Here is a 17,984-nt window from a genome sequence, read left to right as displayed (position 1 = left end):
GGCAATGCTGTTCCAGATCTGGTATTCCAGATCGCTGTTTTGTCATCCATCTCGCAAAGTGAGAAACACTGATCAACCAGCACAACTGAAGTCATCCTGAGAAATTTAAATGAAGTACGTGAAAGTTATGTGTTTTTACTCTTCAACAAATTGCATGGAATTTTAGTTACGCAGAGAGCAAGTTAAAGTATGAAATTCACTGCGCAGCGACGGACACTTAGTTATGGGACATTTGCAAATACCATCGCACCAATGGGCATTATGTGTATGTGTGTCTCATCAAAGGAAATAAGTATCTTGCTCGCGGTTGTGTTGTGCTGACTACCTGACCTGCTGATGGATACTTCATGGTCAACGTACCTTGTAAAAACTGTGCACATTTTTACAGGGACATCTTGGACATAACTGTGTCGCCCATGAAGTCATCATCTACCCGGATCGTTGTTCAAGCTGGAGTAGTGCTGATCATAGGAATGACAATGTGTGGACACCATTTTTTTAGTGGGGGAGGGTGTTATAGGCCTAGAGCTACCCTCAGTGGAAAATGTCGCCCCCTATATAAATTTTTTGAACTTTTTAACATATCTGCCTAGAGATGGCCTATGAGTCATCATAGCCAATTGTGTGCATTCTGACCTTAGGTCACAAACGATTTTATAAATACTTTGTGATATATATGCTTATGGTCAAGATGCAAACAAGTGGCTCATGATCCTCATTTCATCTCTTTTACTCAGATACCCCTGGACCCCGTAACATATACATTAGCATGATACCGCTTTTAGCTGTTAAAGCCTAAAATTGGGTTGTACATGATGTTTTGCTTGAAAAACTAATAAATGATCACATCAAACAACCGTGGCATATGTTGTGAGTCGATTGAAATACTTTTTTGGTTCGTAAAAGCTAACGAATAGGGGTTTCTTAACGTACCAAAATATATTTGATCAATTTTTCAGAAATAGGAGAAAAAGAGGGCGCAACGAGGGTTCTGTTTTATTGGAACACCCTGTATTTCGTTCATGTATGTAAAACCAATTACATGTGTGCCTAACGCGTATGTATGCCTTACTCTTAGCAATTGGACACATCCCATTGAATTACTCGTGGACAAAGTGATGTTTGACACTCGGACGTAAAACTAGCACCATTTTGTTAATTTAGCTTCTTATGCTTTCATTCATCACATACTTAGAAAGATATACATTTAGAATATATGACAATATCATGAATAACTCTTCCACAATTTGAGCAACCACCCTCTGAAATTGGATAAAGTTGTTTTTGGACCACACTGTATTTCAACTGAAACTGAAATGAAGCAGTGCTGGTGCTGTTATCTTTTTTTTATTCCAGCCATATATATAACGTATTTCTTATTGTATTAGTTTAGCTGAACTTTAAAGATGATATCAGATGAGTTAAAGTGGATTAGATCCAGTTCAATTTCTCTTTCAGTATTTGTTCAGTGTCAAATATATATATATTCCACGGTGTTAAATAGTATTTATTGGAAAATACACTATTTTACCTATTTCTTTTGTTAATTTTGTCAACTTCTTTCATTATAATTGTTCTATATTTGGCTTGTCAAATGGTCACAGTGTTTTAACTTGAAAATATTTCAACTGTCTCTATTAAAGCACAAATGTACATTACATTTGATTTCGGATTGACATCAACACTGCCACCAAGTGACTGAATTTATTTAGTCTGACCAAATTTAGTCACTTGGTGGCAGTGTTGAGATTAACCCAAAAGTGAATTAAATGTAGGTTTGTACTTAATATAGACAGTTGAATATGTCCAGAAACAAGCCAACTTAGAGTTATTTAATTTTGAAAGAAATGTTTAAAAAAATCAACAAAATAAAAACAAGAAAAAGAGTGTATTTCCAAGAAATCCCACTTTACACCATTGGATATATATACTGGCACTGCACAAGTTTTGAACAATCCTGATTACGTTCACTTTCACCATCTTATATTATATCCTCTTTAATGTAGGGAATTGTGTCACAGTTAAAGGGGCATTCAGAGATCGGTAAACCCAAACTACACAATTCTCCACGCATGTTCTTTTTCTTGCAGTTTCAGAATTTTACTAGTGTAGTAACTAATTCCTACCAGGAATAAGCAGAATACCCTGTTTTCTAAAAAAGAGAGGCAAAACTTCAATCCTGATGCCCGGGCATCAAGGGTGGAAGAGTACTGAAATCAAGAGCACGTCAGATGTACAACAAATACACTATGCATTGTGGGTACAACCAATTTCAGATTTCGGCTGTTACTTTAGCCACACGTACAAGTCGCCATGGTCGTATGTACTTTCTTGATTTCTTTAAGCTCTCTCTTTATCCAAGGAGTTCTGGATGTAAAGAAAGTGGTAATCCTTGTGCAGCTATGCAAATGAATTTTGGATCACAAGATAGCAGGAGAAATGTACTTTAGTCGAGCAAAACGTCAATTTAGTGTGTACAGTCGGACATGCTTGACGTGCAAAGCTTCCAAATTTGGCATCCTTCACTTCATGTGAACTGGAATTATTACGTACGTGTCTAGATACCATTTTCTACAATGATACAATCTAATTTAGGCTTGAATGCAACTGGGAGACTCCACACATTTGTATGTGTTCAAAGATGACCAGTTGAGAATTGATGGCCGTAATCCGTGAGTGAGACCATGAGTACTATTATATGGGGTACGATTTCAAGACATCCGTGATGACAACTTGGTTCTACCATATCACACATTTGTCTTCGGCAGGCGGGTTCATGTAGGTGTCGTCTGGGCAGTTGTAAGCTTTTGGCCAATCAAATGAGTTGTGGGAAGGTCCAATTACTCTGCGTAGAATGGAGAGAAAAGTACGAGTATTTTAAATTTCAAGTTTTGGCTGTTTAAAACAACCCAAGTGGTTAGTTTTTTATTAACTTCCTTGGAAAACGTTTTAAGGACTTAACCGGAAAAGGAACAGAATATAAATCATATTAGTGAAAATATTGCAGGAAAAGAAATCAGATGAAAAAATGTGCAGTTTATTGATCATATTAATCATAATACATTGCAGAAATATTACAAAACAAATCAAATTACACCGAGGACCAGTCACGTATAAAAGTCGTAAGAGTGCACACTAGTAAATAGGAAAACTAAAATTAGAAAACGGTTAAAACCCAAGTATGAGGCCCTGATTCATATTTAATCCTTATTTAGACCTGGGAATAAGATATCTATGAAAAATGAGCAGAATACGAATTTTTATGAAGATTTGGCTAAGCTTTCAAAATGTATTGCATTTCAGAAACACCATACTATTTTCGAGCTGACATAGGTTGTATGGCGTATATGGTGATCTAGTCCGTAATTTCATGCGAAAAGTCACTGATCTCTGCACTGGCTGTCTTTATCTGACCTTCAACTTGCAGAAAGTGTAAGTTTTAAAGAGTTGAATTGCTCTCATGTCAAGAAAACGACGTTTTCCTGGGCCCTGTTTGTACAGAAACTTCAATAGGGACTATTTTCAGGTGTGCACTCGTATGCATACGCAAATCATGGGTGGGGGTACTCGATTTCACAGGGAAAAAATCAAGTCCATATACTCGCTAAATCGGAATCAAGACTTGCGGGGAAACGATTTCAAACCAAATCCTCGCTATTGTGTGTTTTTTTGTATGTAGAAGCCAATATGACGAATTTTTGAGTCCTTTCTTATATTATAAAAAAGAGTCAGATAGTTCTGGCAACTTTTAAAGCATATTTAAACTATTTGTTATAACGATAACTAGGACTACTGACATAATTAATTTTGCCTGTGCCATTTTTGAATAAATGTATTGAGATTATGACTACGTAAAAAAGGAATAATTTCCGTATTTCACATAAGACCACAGTCCATGTTTCCACAGCATAAAATAATAATAACTCTTACCTATATCTCATAGGACTATGTACACCAGTAATGATGGCCGAATCTACACCCTCTGGCCTGTAGGCACTGCACCATACCTTAAAACAAGTATCAGAGTGAGAGATGTATTAGTCAAATGTTGTACTCGTCATTCGGAATGGAGGAACACGACCTTAGTTTAGTTGAACTTGTTTGAATCGTAGATTTTACCATGTTTACAGGTCTATTACCCGATAAAAGCAAGATAGACATAAAAATTGAAAATTGAGGGAACACGTGCTTAAGGGCTATTTGTGACTCGCTCTGACAAAACCAGGAACATTTTGTAGATTTCATGATTTGGATCAAAATGTAAGCACTAGACAAAAAGCTTCAAAATTATACCAAAGTATATAAAGATATGGATAAATTTGTAAGTGATACTTTATGTTTTTGTCAAATTGCTATTCTGAGTAATGGGCCAATTAGTTTTCTGCCTTACACATGATTGATTAGGGATTACCTTTTTTCAACTTTTATTTATTGATTAAATACACCTCTTTTCGATAAGTACTTTCAAGGATTTGAAATTTCACGTAGTCCCACAGTCAAATAATTAAGAATTCCAAGATTTGATTTTTTTTATGGGATTTTTATCTTTACAGGCCATTCAAAAACATGTCTGGCGACTTGTTCCAGGGGTTTTTTTTTGGAGCTGGTCACATTTAATAATGCTTTTAAGTTATTTGACTACCCACATATTGCTCTACGCTCTTGTAGATTGCTGTGAAACCTGGTAAATAGTAGAGAGATTGTGATGTTACATACGTGATCCTAGGACCGTGCGTTTATACGATGTTCAAAACTGCGTTAAATATTGCTAGTCTCGGTTCCAAGCTAGATTGTGCTCATTCGTCACGAAGGCGGTTGGAACAAAAACTAACATCTGATATGGTCACTAGGGGGCGATATAATTGGACATTTAATGGTCACCGATTCCTCTGCTTACGTATATGCAGCATGCTTTTGATTTTCACTAAAATCTAAGGTTAAAATGTGCAGTGCAGTTACCAAAAATGAAATGTTTTGGTAGATTAAAGACCGATGCATCCATATATCATAACTTTACTGTCAAAATTAGACTTTTTCGTGGTGAAAATTTGGCGCGTTGCATGAACCTCGACACGCTGTAAAAATCAGCATATTATAACGCGTTTTATACGACGTTGTCCAAAATGTGAAACCGCGATGACATTATTTATCACACACATTTCAATGGACAATTTCTGCGTATGAACATCGCGTATAAATGAAGTCAATTTTTAACACATCGCTGTAGCTTATTATAATGATTTGTTGCAAACATTGGAAACAAAAAGGATCATAATAATAATTAGACTTTCCTTCGTATCTTCATTATCCTTGACTGTCTTTAACATATTGTAAAATGGACAAATTTCGTGCATTTTCAACGATGTCTCACGTTCAGTTTGAACGTGCAAAATCTTCAAAATTGATGGCCGGGCATACGATCATGGCGTTTGGAAATCGCAATCTCTCTAGTTTTTCAATAATATACTCCCAACCACTCCACGTCCCAAACCTTCCTCGGGAAATTTTGCAATTGAAAATTAAATTACCTGTGCAAAATTAAGATAAAAAAGTTGTTCAGGAGTGTATTCATCAAATCCAGGTAGCATTATATTGTCGTATTCGTTTTCCATGTATGCCTAAAATAGAAAAGAGTGGGGAGGAGTGAGAAATTACAATTGCCAGTTGCTCATTTAAACAACTGGTACATCAACACACTCTCTCTCTCTCTGCCGTAAATAACAATATAATGCATCAGTGTGACGTCTACATATTGTAACTTGTTAAATGATGGACCCTGATTCCAGATGTAGATTATGCTGAAGAATATACGCTCGTATATTAAAATGCACTAACTTGTAGAGACTTTCTCTTTAAGATAAGTTGAAAACAATTAACTTGTGAAAACTATCACATCATGCCATTAAGTGTCATTTGGAATGTGGACGTAGGTTTCTTGCTATAGACGCAAGATAACAATTAATGCAAAAGATATAAAAAAAAGTCGACAATAGTCAAAATAATCACAAGACTACATATGAGGTTGTGTGTCTCACCTTGCAAATTCAAGGTTAGCTTTGTTAGTCGAAAGTTGTTGCGCTGAAAGTGAGTTTTAACTTTTGTAAAATAAATAGTAATTACTGGAGGTTATCATTCGGAATTACTGCAGTTTGTATAGTCATTCACCTGTGAATAATAGTATGCCTCACTAGGACCCATGTAATTGAACAAGAACATCTATAAAAATGTGCCCTAATGGCCACATGAATGATTATTAAAGTTTCGAACCTTGAAGGATTCCTTCAGTCCTCCGTTGTCTGCAATATTTTCGCCTTGTGTCTGGATTCCATTAACGCGAGATGGATTGTCATCATAGGACAGTACTTTGAGCACGTAACCAGTGCTATATATATCAAACAAATATCATGTGGTATAAGTATATCGTTTATATGCAATGTATATATGAATCAGTATCCAATTCAAATTGAGAGACCGTGCATAGTTGCCGTAATCAAGCCATATATTAGTATTTCAACTCTAATCAAGCTGGAATTAGCGAAACGCAAAACTGAACGCGACGGCGACCGGCCGGATTGAAGTTAGTCGAGCCGAAACGCCATTACAGGCTTGAAGGTGCCAAATATATATAAGAAAACCCTATATAATCCAAGTAAAAACTGTCTTCAATGTAAAATGGCTTTCTTTGGTAAAAATATTAGTAACGTCGCCCGCTGTTGAGCGAATAAAAAAAAAGCTCAAAACAAAATCGCCTAAAATATGTCAGATTGGAAAGGTTTACAGTAAACTTTTATGCTTCTCTCTGACAATATTCAAGGTATATTTGTTGTTAGTTTTCGTCCATACAGTCTCTACAACAGTAATAATGATCGTCTTACTGTTTTATTATTTTCAGGCATAATATACTGTCCATATTGGTCTATGACACACTGTGCACGTTCCTTGAAGTTCGCAATTGACTCATCACTCCACCATTGTTTCAGATTACCATCCTTGTCGTACTGCCGACCTGTTGAAATATAATTTGAGTATGTAGATAAGAGATAACACGAGCGCCCATCGATACAAATGGTATGGCAACGGGTCCAATTGAACACGTGTTACTCCCTGTGATCATGGTCAGTGAGGTCTGAAGCCATATCTGTAAAACATTTTACTTATTATTTTAATTATTATAATTGCATACTCCACTTGTTTGAAGTGTACACGCGGTCAATTAGCTTAAAACAATGAATGTCTTTGCCCCGTTATTTCGTAAAACAACCTATATATTCAGTCATTCATCAATTTAGCAACGTATACTCCGCAAACAATGCACATAGTTACCATCACGAAATATCTTATAATATTTAAGGGCTGGGGTATGAGCGACCTTGAAGTACCGGTATCTGGAGAGGGGAAGCAATGAGTTACCCCAAATCACAGCGGCAGGTAGTGACTGGGCCGCCGAGTGCTAATATATATTTATTTTGGAAGGTTCGTGTTTGTTTTAAATTTTGGGGCGTTTTTCCAAAATTTGATATTTTTGGCGATATTTCAAAAGCGACATGCCAAAGACAACTCTTTGGGCACATAGTTTGTTATTGTTATTGCAGTTCTTTTCCACATACCTACGTTAACATTCGATTGGGTGATTTACTAATATTATATATTTTATGACTGCAATTTGGCGTTTTCAATGCGTTTTACACGTATCATGAAATTAACGCAAATATCTAGTCACGCTGCTTTTAGAATTTTTACCTGATCGTCGGCTTTTGCAGGCAACAGAATGCAGATTGGCTCACGATAGATGTCGTATTCCTCTATGTGGTTCACTCATTGATAAAATGAGTTTGCATTCCTTGTAACAACACACACATTTCCGTCTGGAAACCGGGTCTGGTACTGATTTTGGGACAGCCAATAGACTTCAGCGCCGTATCAAATCTCATAAAACCACACGACTGACGACTATGTGTTTATGTTTCCCGCACGAAAGCTTGTGTCTACATCTATTACTATACTTCTTTGGAAACGTTGACCTTTGACCATTCTTTGTATAACGCCCTGATATGACCTTGATATGTTCGCTTGATTGGGTACGTTATAGCATCCATTTCATTGAGTTGTTCAGTAGATAATATATACTTGCAGGGATACAATAGTTTAACATGGTGTGTGAGCATGGTGAAAGACTCATTATTGATTAGGCGCGGACATATTAAAGGCACAGGTCCTTTGCGTGTATAGCAGAAATTATAATAGAATGTGTGAATAGAATGTTTGTATTTTGCAACTAAAATACTAACTGCATTCTGCATTATGTATTTATTTATTTATTTAGGCCTATGTCTATTTATTTATTTACTGACTTATTTATTTATTTTATTTATTTGGTATATTAGTTAGTAGGCCTAGTTAGTAATATTCCATGATAGGCCTACGTCGGTTTATTATTGATTGTTGATAACTTGACAACTTGATTGATTGATCGATTGATAGTCATTTCACATTATATTCCTAGTTTATAGGCCAATTTGAATAGCATCGTACATTAGATAAATAGACCTATCAGTATTGATTTATTCTATTCAGCAATATCAAGGATTACTATCAAACTTCTCATAGCTGATTGTCAGTTGGCCCAGTGGTAACGCAGTAGGTTTTACAACACCGAGGTCCCGGGTTCGATTCCCACCTCTGCCTATTTTTTGCAAGGCTGAGAAAAAATGAAATTTCTGGACTGCAAACTTATTTGGCGCGCGATCTGAGCTGGTCCTTTTCTGGTGGCTGTGTCTGTTACAGGCACACACCCTCTGCATCCAAACCAGGTTCACGCTCCTTACACCTCCCTTAATATGTTATCATGAATTTTACCTCGGTCGTCAAAGCCGTGTGTTATCTCGTGCCCAATGACCGCTCCGATACCACCGTAATTCAGATACCTAATTTATAAGGAGAAACAACACTGGCTTTAGTATAACTCATGAACCTTTAAAAATATTTTATTGGTGACAAAGAGAATTATTCTAAAGAGAAAATTGGGTAATAAATTTTATTTGTCATAGGGGATTTCGAACATTTTTGAACATTATCATGGTCAAGTTTCGACAATCCTGCATATCCCGAAATTGAGAATGATTTCAAAACATTAAGAATACAATATTAAAATTAGTATAATTATAAACACAGACTATAATTATAAATAATGCGGACTTGATTTAATGGTCAAATTATCCAAAAATGTTCAAAAATTTCAAATTTATTGCAAAATTTATTCTCAAATCCTTATTAGAGAGCTTACGATTTCCAAACGTGCCAGAGCATCTATTCAAAACCACTCTCATATGACGGGAATTTGAATAGATGCACGGGCGTCTGATAAGTACGTTTGGAAATCGCACGCTCTGTATTATTTCTCTCCCATTTTCCAAACACGTTGCAGATTTCTATTGCGATTTTTCTCAACACATTGAGGAAGTGATTGGTCGATTCGCCTTAGGCACCACAGCGATTTTGGTCCTATAGAACTATCCGTGCTCGGGTAGGTACCGATGATTCTTAACTTCACTCCTTGAAGATGTAATAAATTGTAAGAAGCATAATATTTAACAAGTTCATAGAGTTATTGTTTTTCATTTTTAAATAAAAAACGAATGAACTGTACAAATGTTCAGGGTAGGATAAAAAGTGTCATCGGTACCTCTTCGGGCACCGATAGCAACTGTACATAACCGCAAGTGAACTCTGTCAATATTTTTTTTTCCAATTTAAGGCCAGGTGTGTTTGAGTTAATATCATATCTTAAGTTTTCCACTTACCATGGAGAGTCTTTGTGGTAGAAAGGTGGTCGTAGAATTCCAGCTGGGAACACTGAAGGGAAAAAATAACCACCGGAAAATGCAATTTTACCAGAATGGTAATAGCTAAGCTAATTACAGTCTTCCATAAAAGATAGTTGCAATTGATGCTATTGCAACTATATTTGTTGTGAGCTGTACTCTTGTTGTGTTAAAAAAGTTAAAATGAGCCATGTAACGATTTATATTAACACATTACATCTTATATAAATAAGAGAAAGAATCTTACCGATTTTATTACTGGAAAAACTGTAATACGCGTTCACAACTGCAGGTCCTGTAAACCATCTAAATATTTCAAAAATTACAAATCAAATTGAAATATTGTAGGTGTGCATCAGAAACGTTTGCTTCGACATGTAAGGTTCCTCCCCAGCAAATACACCAAACATAAAGACAATTAAATGTCAGGCTATATAAAAGATATGAAATGTTTTAATATCATTGAAAAAAAATCATTGAAAAAAAATTGAAAAAAAAAGCTGCAAAATATTCTAACATAAATATTTAAGTGTTGAGGAAATATTTGCCAAAAATGTTTGCAAGAAGTATTTTACAGCAAAGTTTTATAATGTTTACATGATCTTTTATAGGAGCCGACTCGAAATCAAAACCCAAATTATAACCCTTTTAAAACGTTACGTTGTGTTTGCTGGGTAATTTATACACGACGCGCTCATAAGTGTAAAACAAAAAATTAATGAAGATTATTGTTTTATATAATCATTGTTAAAAAATTTACACTGTCTAAATGATGCAAAGACAATTGTTTCTATTTCCGGCGTTAAATCACAATTGTTAATACTTACTCGTCTTTATCTACGTCTTTCCTAAGGCGTGCCAAATTGTCATTCGCACCCCATCCAATGTAATCCAATATGTTTTCAAAATACATGTCTTCAGATATATTCATCTGTTTGGAAGTCATACAGAACATGATTAAAATGCTACCTCTATCTATACTTTGTTATATAACTATACTGTGTGATTCAGTGTTTGTTAGTTGAAAACTGTGGCAAGGACTACGACCAGTCCTCACGAAAGGTATATGGAATGGAATTGTTCAGTAACCTATAAAAAAGTTTACTTTCAACTATGTACTAAGATGCCATTGCATGGTAACCCTCCGTCGGGTATTACATCTACCACTAATTAAAATAGACCAAAATGTATCCATTAAGGGCGTACTACACCCATATATTGGTTTGATTGGTCTAAAAAAATATTTTGTCATTTATAGCTAGGCGATATATGCACTGATCATGTGAAATAAAAAAAATATGAAAAACATCGAAAGAGTGTCCTTTTTCACCTATTTGTCTTAAAGTTGACTGGTTGTTAAGGACGCTTATTTTTAGCGATCCACGTAGTCTCCTTCACAACCGGTTTGTTTCTGCCGTTTCTAACATACATCGATATTCACATACAGTATTAGACTCGCTACCAGTCCAAAATACGACCTGCCTATGTATATTTAGGGCTGACACGTCATTTGTATTACCAATAGGAAATACACAGGTCAGACTTTTGAAAATAATTCTTTAAGATTAGGTCAAAAAATTTGTAGCCGCCTCATTATGCTATATCTAATCAGAAATTTTGTCGAAATAAAATTAAGGATCGAATGCGTTTTAGTGTCCAAAATGGCAAAATTACCGTCAAACTTTCGCCGAAATCTGCACTATTGCGAAGCCCTCGAGCGGGTGCACAGTTAAATCGTGAATAAAAATATCCGACCTTTGCGATCAAAAACAACAAATTACAACTTTGGACCATGTTTGGACGAACTATAGGCAAAAAAACACTATTGCCAAATAACGTAGAATAGAACATTTGACATCAACTTGACAAATTAATGAAGAAAATGTGCTCCATAAACATTAGATAAGTGCGCAAAATAATCCCTATTCAAATGCGTGTATAAAACTGAACAGGGCTGGACGGCTACTAGAGTACCGCATAAGTTCAAAGTTCTCGTGTTGCCAGATTCAAACATCAGCATGTATGCCTAGCGCCTTCTCTTGGTAAAATCCCTGATAAAATCAAGATTGTGACCGTCGTCTTATTAAAATTGAATTTTAAGCGTTGGACCCGTGACCAAAATAGAGCTATTATAGCATACATAAAACACGGTAACTTGACAATTTCAGCTCTAAAAGACCTAAATTGCTCGATCATTCTTCACATTTCTGTTTTTTGTGTGTGTGTTTTTTTGGCGTTATTCAACCAGAAAGCGAAGAAAGACCCAATTTTGACTATTCGCAGCTCCAAAAGACCCCCTTCTATATTTGTTGGCAGCTCCAAAATATTCCTTTCCGCGCATGACGCCGCCAGCTCCCCCGGCGCTCCCCGGGACCCACCACCTACTAAATTCAGAGGGAGCACACCTCAGGAGCATACCCACCAGAAATGTATGTTCTGCCCTCCCCGTGAGGTGGCATCATGGGCGTAGCTAGGACTTCTTAGGGGGTCAAAGGAGTCAAAGGGGCAACCCTCATTCAAGGGGGAAATCTTTAACGAAACAAAATAGGCTCAAAAGTAGGCCTACAAAAAAGACACTAGTAAAATGCTTCAGGGCGACCGCATCCAAGGGGGGCAGACTGTTAGGAATATTAGGCTTACATTTCAAAAATACCTATAAGGGCCTAACGACAATTTAAATGACTTGTCCTTTACTTTTAGACATTATAAACAATTTTGATTTTTCATACTTTCCTGGGATCACTGGATAGGCCTTTAAAATTGTCTAGATGGAATGTCTAAATGCGAGCGTAGGGCCTACGTTATATAAGAGCGTGTCGGATAACGTGCAGAAAATTTCATATTTGACTGCGTTTCTAACTTTCTGTAGGCATATGCCTGGCGTGACGTGATTCCAAAGCCTTGAGCGTGTTATTTAAAAATCAGTCTTGTCCCATTTAAAGGAGTATCTACCAAAAAAACGTTGACAACGTAAAGAAATCAGCAAGTTTAAAAAAACCCACCTCGGCTCACTTTTTGAAACTTGGTCCCATTTGTAAAAGGTACTGTGTCATATTTATCATATTTACATCAATTTAAAACATTTCCAGTGTTATGTATCTTTAATGTGCAGATGCGATATTAATTTGTAAGCTTTCTGGAACGACCTGAACGGTTATTATCTTGTTCTTGCATGATAAGCCAATATCTTTTGTGTTTTGTTTTATAATATCATGATTAATGATTGAATTAAACGAATAACATGTAGGCTTGTTTGTAATCTTGTTGGAAACGCTGTATTCTGTTGAAATAAAATAAAAACACTGATTTGCTGTTGGTGTTCAAATGGGACCAAGTTTCAAAAAGTGAGCCGAGGTGGGTTTTTTAAACTTGCTGATTTCTTTACGTTGTCAACGTTTTTTGGTAGATTTCTTTTCTTTTTATGAATGTAGCCAAGCAGCTCCAAGCTTGGAAAGTCAAGTTACGAAGTGCACCATAAAACGAATAAAACGAAAAATGGATGTTTGAAGTTGCTATTCTTGATTCATGACAATAAATAATTAAACAAAACTTTATCAGTCGTTTATTTTTAAAACTTGCTCGTCACGCGTGACTGTAATGTTCAGAGGCGTACACAATGATCAATAAACATTTTAATATACTTTAATTTTTCAAGGCTACGTAAATATGTAAATAAAATGTAAATATGAACAACGCACACCCAATGTTGACAATGCCAGAGAGACACACATAGAGTAAATCCGATTTAGGCCTACTTCATGTCGGAACTGGTAAATGCGCATATATTTAAGCCTATACTACGGAAGCGTCTAAATGCCCCAGATAATAGTTGTTGGCGATCTTTCGCGGTTTGTGATTTTCATTTATAATATTTATATCAAATATAATTTCAGTCTGAGCTGTGAACAGAGCCACTGATAAATGTGTTTTAAATGACGAAGATGCCATGATAGTCAGGCATGGCGATAGCATCTGGATGGTGAAAGTAGGCCCAAGGCCTAGGCCTAAATGTGAATAAAAAATCAAACATGTTTGTTTGATGAAAAAAATAATATCACAATAGCAATGGATGTTCGAAATGGTGTTATTCTTAATTTACGACAATAAATTGATTAATAAAACATTTTTAAAAAAAGTGGTGGGAAGTTTCGAACTTCATAAATGGATTAGAAGTCCATGGCCTTAACCACTTCGCCATGGGGACGTCCCGTTATTACGATGTGTGAAATTGGAGTATTTATTAATATGAATATATGCTGTGGTCCGGAAAGAATAAAAGAATTGTGAAAAACTTGATTTTTTGGCGAATGGGGTCCATAATTTGTATGAAGGGTATCCAGGAAAATGCCTGGGTATATTTGAAAGTGAATCTGAAAAATTAGTGCGACAGTGACAGCCATGTATGGCTGTAGCAGTGTCGAAAGATTGTGGATATCAGTATGATTAGCTATGATTTGCCACTAATTTTGGCTATGAAATACCGCGTGAAATAAAGCAAGAATGTTTGTTTATTATCAAACAATCGGATTGACTGTAAGATTGGTGTAACTTTTTGAAATAAAGAGTTATTAAAATATGACACTTTGGACAGTAAATACGATTTAGCATGGTTTTAGATATATTTTGTACCCAGCGAAAAATATCATAGAACAATAGCGTTTTGTTCCGTGTAAATATAGTCTCGCGGTGCATCTGTTTATTCTTCTTTATCAGTCGTTTTTTTTTTAAACTTGCTGGTCATGCTACCGCGTGACTCTAATTTCGTGATCCTAGCATCCTCTATTTATGTCATTTTGCATTAGATATCCACGAAAAAACCACAGGGCCTATTCCCAAATTTTCAGTTGATTCCGATTTTGTCCATAGACAATGCGTTGTAATTTCGTTCTGGTGCTCCATATGTATCTTTGCTAAACGAATTAATCTGCAAGAAATATTTTGTACATAAACATTATGTATAGCCAGAGGTTTATAAAAACTTTTTTTGAGAAAAGTGGGGGGATGAGGCTGTGGATCACGAAATGCCCTTTTAATGTGCGCCAAATATCGCTTTCCCCCTTCGATCTGCCAAATTGTCCCAAATTCCTTGCCCCCTCCCGTCTTGGCTTGTCCAAAATTTGTTTTTTCCTACTCCATGGCTCCGTAGGCTATTGCCCAATACACCGGGATTTGAGCTTAAAAATACCTAAATATATACATACACTAAAACACGGCAACTGGTTATACGCAATGGATTGTGGGTGACGTAGCAAAATTAGCGTGTGTCAAAATTCGGAATACCGTGGCGACGTGCATAATTCTATGGAATATATTTGATTTGTTTGCCTTGGATAGCGACAATCATAGGTAAGACACGAAAAACATTATTCCACTTAAAATATTATATCACTGTATCAATTTTGGAGTTCCTAGTTGAAATGGATTAGAAAACAACGGTAAAATAGTTACCAAAATCGGGATTTTAAGCTTAACGAGCCTTACGGAATGTGGTGGTATAGATGATGAAAAATGCAATTTTTTTCAATTTTGCTGTACTATGGTTGTGATAACCTGTTACCTATGGCTTGATTAAGTTTCAGTGAAATAATGTCGCTAGTTAAAAATACAAAATATAGCTCAACATTGAAAATAGAAGCATTTTAACCAGTTCGTTTTTGATAGATGTGGAACACTGAAAATAACCAAGTTCCTGAAGCCATCAGGAACCACTTATTCCCATTTTACCTATCAACATTATTTCTCTAATGCGTTAGCAACACGTATCCAAAATTTTAACGAAATCCGTTGAAATTAAGCTTTCCAAAATGAAGTGAATTTAAAACACCAGTGATGTACCACCTTTTGGCTTCTATCTAAAAAAGCATGTAAGCTACGTTGATACCGATGCCACCAATAGAACGAGAAGATTTGCCCTTCATTTTGCATACCACTTTGGCCAATTTTTTTCTCATTTCTTCACAAAATGCAAAAAACCGCAAAAAAATGCAATGGGTGTAGTACTTAATTCCATTCCTGTTGTGGTTGGCATTTTAATATGAAAACAATGTTACTCCCGCGAAACAAAGATGCGACAGCAAAGCTTCACTAGAAAAGCAGTAGATCTGTCACATTTTACCATCGTTTGATTTAGTTTCAAATGGCACCTGTTTACCTCACACCTTACTACTAAAGCAAAGGTAATTTTCTGAAAAAGTTAGATTGAACAAGGTCATCTGATGAAGTCCATCTGGGTTATATAAATGTATGACAAACTTGTTATTGGAAAATATGTAAAATGTTTTTGGGTGGGGATAAAGAAGATTTGCTGAAAATTTTAAGCATGCACGTGACGTACTGAAATCGTTCTGTATAATATTACCTTCACATAAAAGTCATTAAGTGTTGAGTCCTCCATAATCCAGTCCGGGTAACCTATTTGATCACGAATAGCATCACACTGCAAAGTTTAATGATAATATCAATATAGTTGTAATGAAATTGTGTTATGGAAATTGTGATGAGTGGGAGATTGAAAACAATGGCCGGGTGTGACCGCTACTTGCATTTGATCTGCATCAACTTTCTAAGGACGTGCAGTTTTTAAAATGTTAGTGTTATGAAGCCCAGGTTATACTACATCTTGTTGCCAGTTCACTCAGTCTACTGCAACTGCCCCCTACTTCGGACGGGCGGCGGTTGGTTAAGCGGTTTGGTCCCTGGAGCACGCCCTCTCCAGCTGCAGATACCGTCATGATATAAAAAGGATTTATTTATCTGCTTCTGCATCTCAAAAGGATTCCTTCAGTAATACTTATTATAGTCATATATATTTTGAGAATATTTACCGATGTAAGATTCAATGTTTCTATTCAAGTTTTTTAGGACATGTAATTTGTTGAATTCTGAAAAGGAATTAAAATTATTGAGTCACTATACCTTTTCTCTGGCTACGATCTTAGTGTCTTCGTCCATCCACTCATTGTATTCAAGCATGTCTTTGAACGCAGTCTTCAAGTTCGCAATCATTTTCGCCATCTAAAGAAGAAAATGTAAAATGACTTATTTTTAGTTCATAACAAACTGTACGTATTTGCAACAATTAATTTAAGGTAAAATTTGAATACTAGATGAATAGAGTTATGGTATTATTTTGTTGATTTACTGCTGCGATGATTGAGCTAGTTTCTGTTGAAGCAATTAGTATAAATTTAAGCAATTTGTGTTAATTTACTGAATAAGAACCTCACAAATATACACGACGTGTTTAATCCAATCACAGATAATAGCTTTTAAATACGCGGACGCAAATGCAGGTTATTGAAAAAGTATAATGACCGCGTAGCTAAAAGTACGCTTTACAATGACAAAGCCACGTGACCTGCTGTTCATTCGAACAATTTACGCGGACGCTGGACGCCGCGTGATTGCGCGTTAGTGTGATTGGTCGCTAGCGGCATTTCCTTAATCGGAGATTCGATTTTTGTACAGGAAAAACGAAAGACACGAAAGAAATTTTGTTTTGTTTTCAAATTTAATGAAAGAAATTGTGATGAAATTTGAATTTAAAAAGTACAAACTGACGGTTTTGAATGATGTTAATGACTTTGCATCATTATATTTCAGGTATTGTGAAATATTTAAACATTGTGCTTTGGAGCTCGGAATATCCACCCTAGGGATTATTCCTCGGTTCCAAAGCACAATGTTTAGATATTTCACAATACCCTCAAAACAACCGATGCACACTTATTAACCTCTAAATTGATGCTTATGCTTACATTCTCTTTACTGTCTCCTGCGAAATTCTCCTCCACATACATACGACCCGATGCCATTTTAAAGTGCAAACAGTACAAATAAAGCATTTACCTTTGAGGCGTCTCATCTATTGTTATTCTTGAGGCATTCTTCATATAATCTGGCGATTTATTAATTACTTCTTCTGTGTCAGGTAATGGTGTAAGTTCTTCTGGCATAATGGTGTTAAAATATTGCATCCAATTAATCTAGATTATATAAAAACAATCATCATATTTTCTCAGATAAATTTGAAAATATGATTTCATAAAATTGTGTTCATTAAGAATTCCGAAGGCTCTTAATTCGCAATAACGAATCTAAACACATCACAGCAAAAATATGTGCATCAAATTGAAAACATTACAAACATTACATTACTAATTG

At 35.8% G+C, this 17,984-nt stretch overlaps 2 protein-coding genes across 2 annotated transcripts; both read right to left on the bottom strand.

Moving 5' to 3' along the window:
• Positions 1–1,939: 1,939 nt before the first annotated feature.
• Positions 1,940–5,769, bottom strand: LOC140168288 (neprilysin-like). The gene is made up of 3 exons (XM_072191642.1): positions 5,529–5,769; positions 3,931–4,007; positions 1,940–2,845 (listed from the first exon to the last, which is right to left on the bottom strand). Exons 1-3 carry the CDS (start codon positions 5,610–5,612, stop codon positions 2,740–2,742), a joined length of 267 nt encoding a protein of 88 aa, XP_072047743.1. The 5' UTR covers positions 5,613–5,769; the 3' UTR covers positions 1,940–2,739.
• Positions 5,770–6,472: 703 nt separating this feature from the next.
• LOC140168286 (neprilysin-1-like) lies at positions 6,473–17,795 on the bottom strand. Its single transcript, XM_072191640.1, has 8 exons — positions 17,670–17,795; positions 16,737–16,835; positions 16,180–16,257; positions 10,649–10,752; positions 10,069–10,127; positions 9,801–9,852; positions 8,857–8,924; positions 6,473–7,006 (listed from the first exon to the last, which is right to left on the bottom strand). Exons 2-8 carry the CDS (start codon positions 16,833–16,835, stop codon positions 6,849–6,851), a joined length of 618 nt encoding a protein of 205 aa, XP_072047741.1. The 5' UTR covers positions 17,670–17,795; the 3' UTR covers positions 6,473–6,848.
• Between the last annotated feature and the right edge of the window lie 189 nt (positions 17,796–17,984).

This window comes from Amphiura filiformis, chromosome 13 (genome assembly GCF_039555335.1).
Source record: "Amphiura filiformis chromosome 13, Afil_fr2py, whole genome shotgun sequence".
Lineage (NCBI taxonomy): Eukaryota > Metazoa > Echinodermata > Ophiuroidea > Amphilepidida > Amphiuridae > Amphiura > Amphiura filiformis.
Note: the sequence above shows the minus strand (reverse complement) of the source record. Positions and strands in the feature narration are given on the sequence as shown.

Bases quoted from the DNA above. Each gene is read 5' to 3' on its own strand.
- LOC140168286 (XM_072191640.1), bottom strand. From the start codon at position 16,835: ATGGCGAAAATGATTGCGAACTTGAAGACTGCGTTCAAAGACATGCTT. The intron at 10,753-16,179 runs GTAATATTATAC...ACTTCCAAACAG, and splicing joins TTAATGACTTTTATGTGAAG to ATGAATATATCTGAAGACAT. The intron at 8,925-9,800 runs GTAAGTGGAAAA...CTTATAAATTAG, and splicing joins TACCACAAAGACTCTCCATG to GTATCTGAATTACGGTGGTA.
- LOC140168288 (XM_072191642.1), bottom strand. From the start codon at position 5,612: ATGGAAAACGAATACGACAATATAATGCTACCTGGATTTGATGAATAC. The intron at 4,008-5,528 runs GTAATTTAATTT...ACTTGTTTTAAG, and splicing joins TTTATCTTAATTTTGCACAG to GTATGGTGCAGTGCCTACAG. The intron at 2,846-3,930 runs GTAAGAGTTATT...CATTCTACGCAG, and splicing joins CATAGTCCTATGAGATATAG to AGTAATTGGACCTTCCCACA.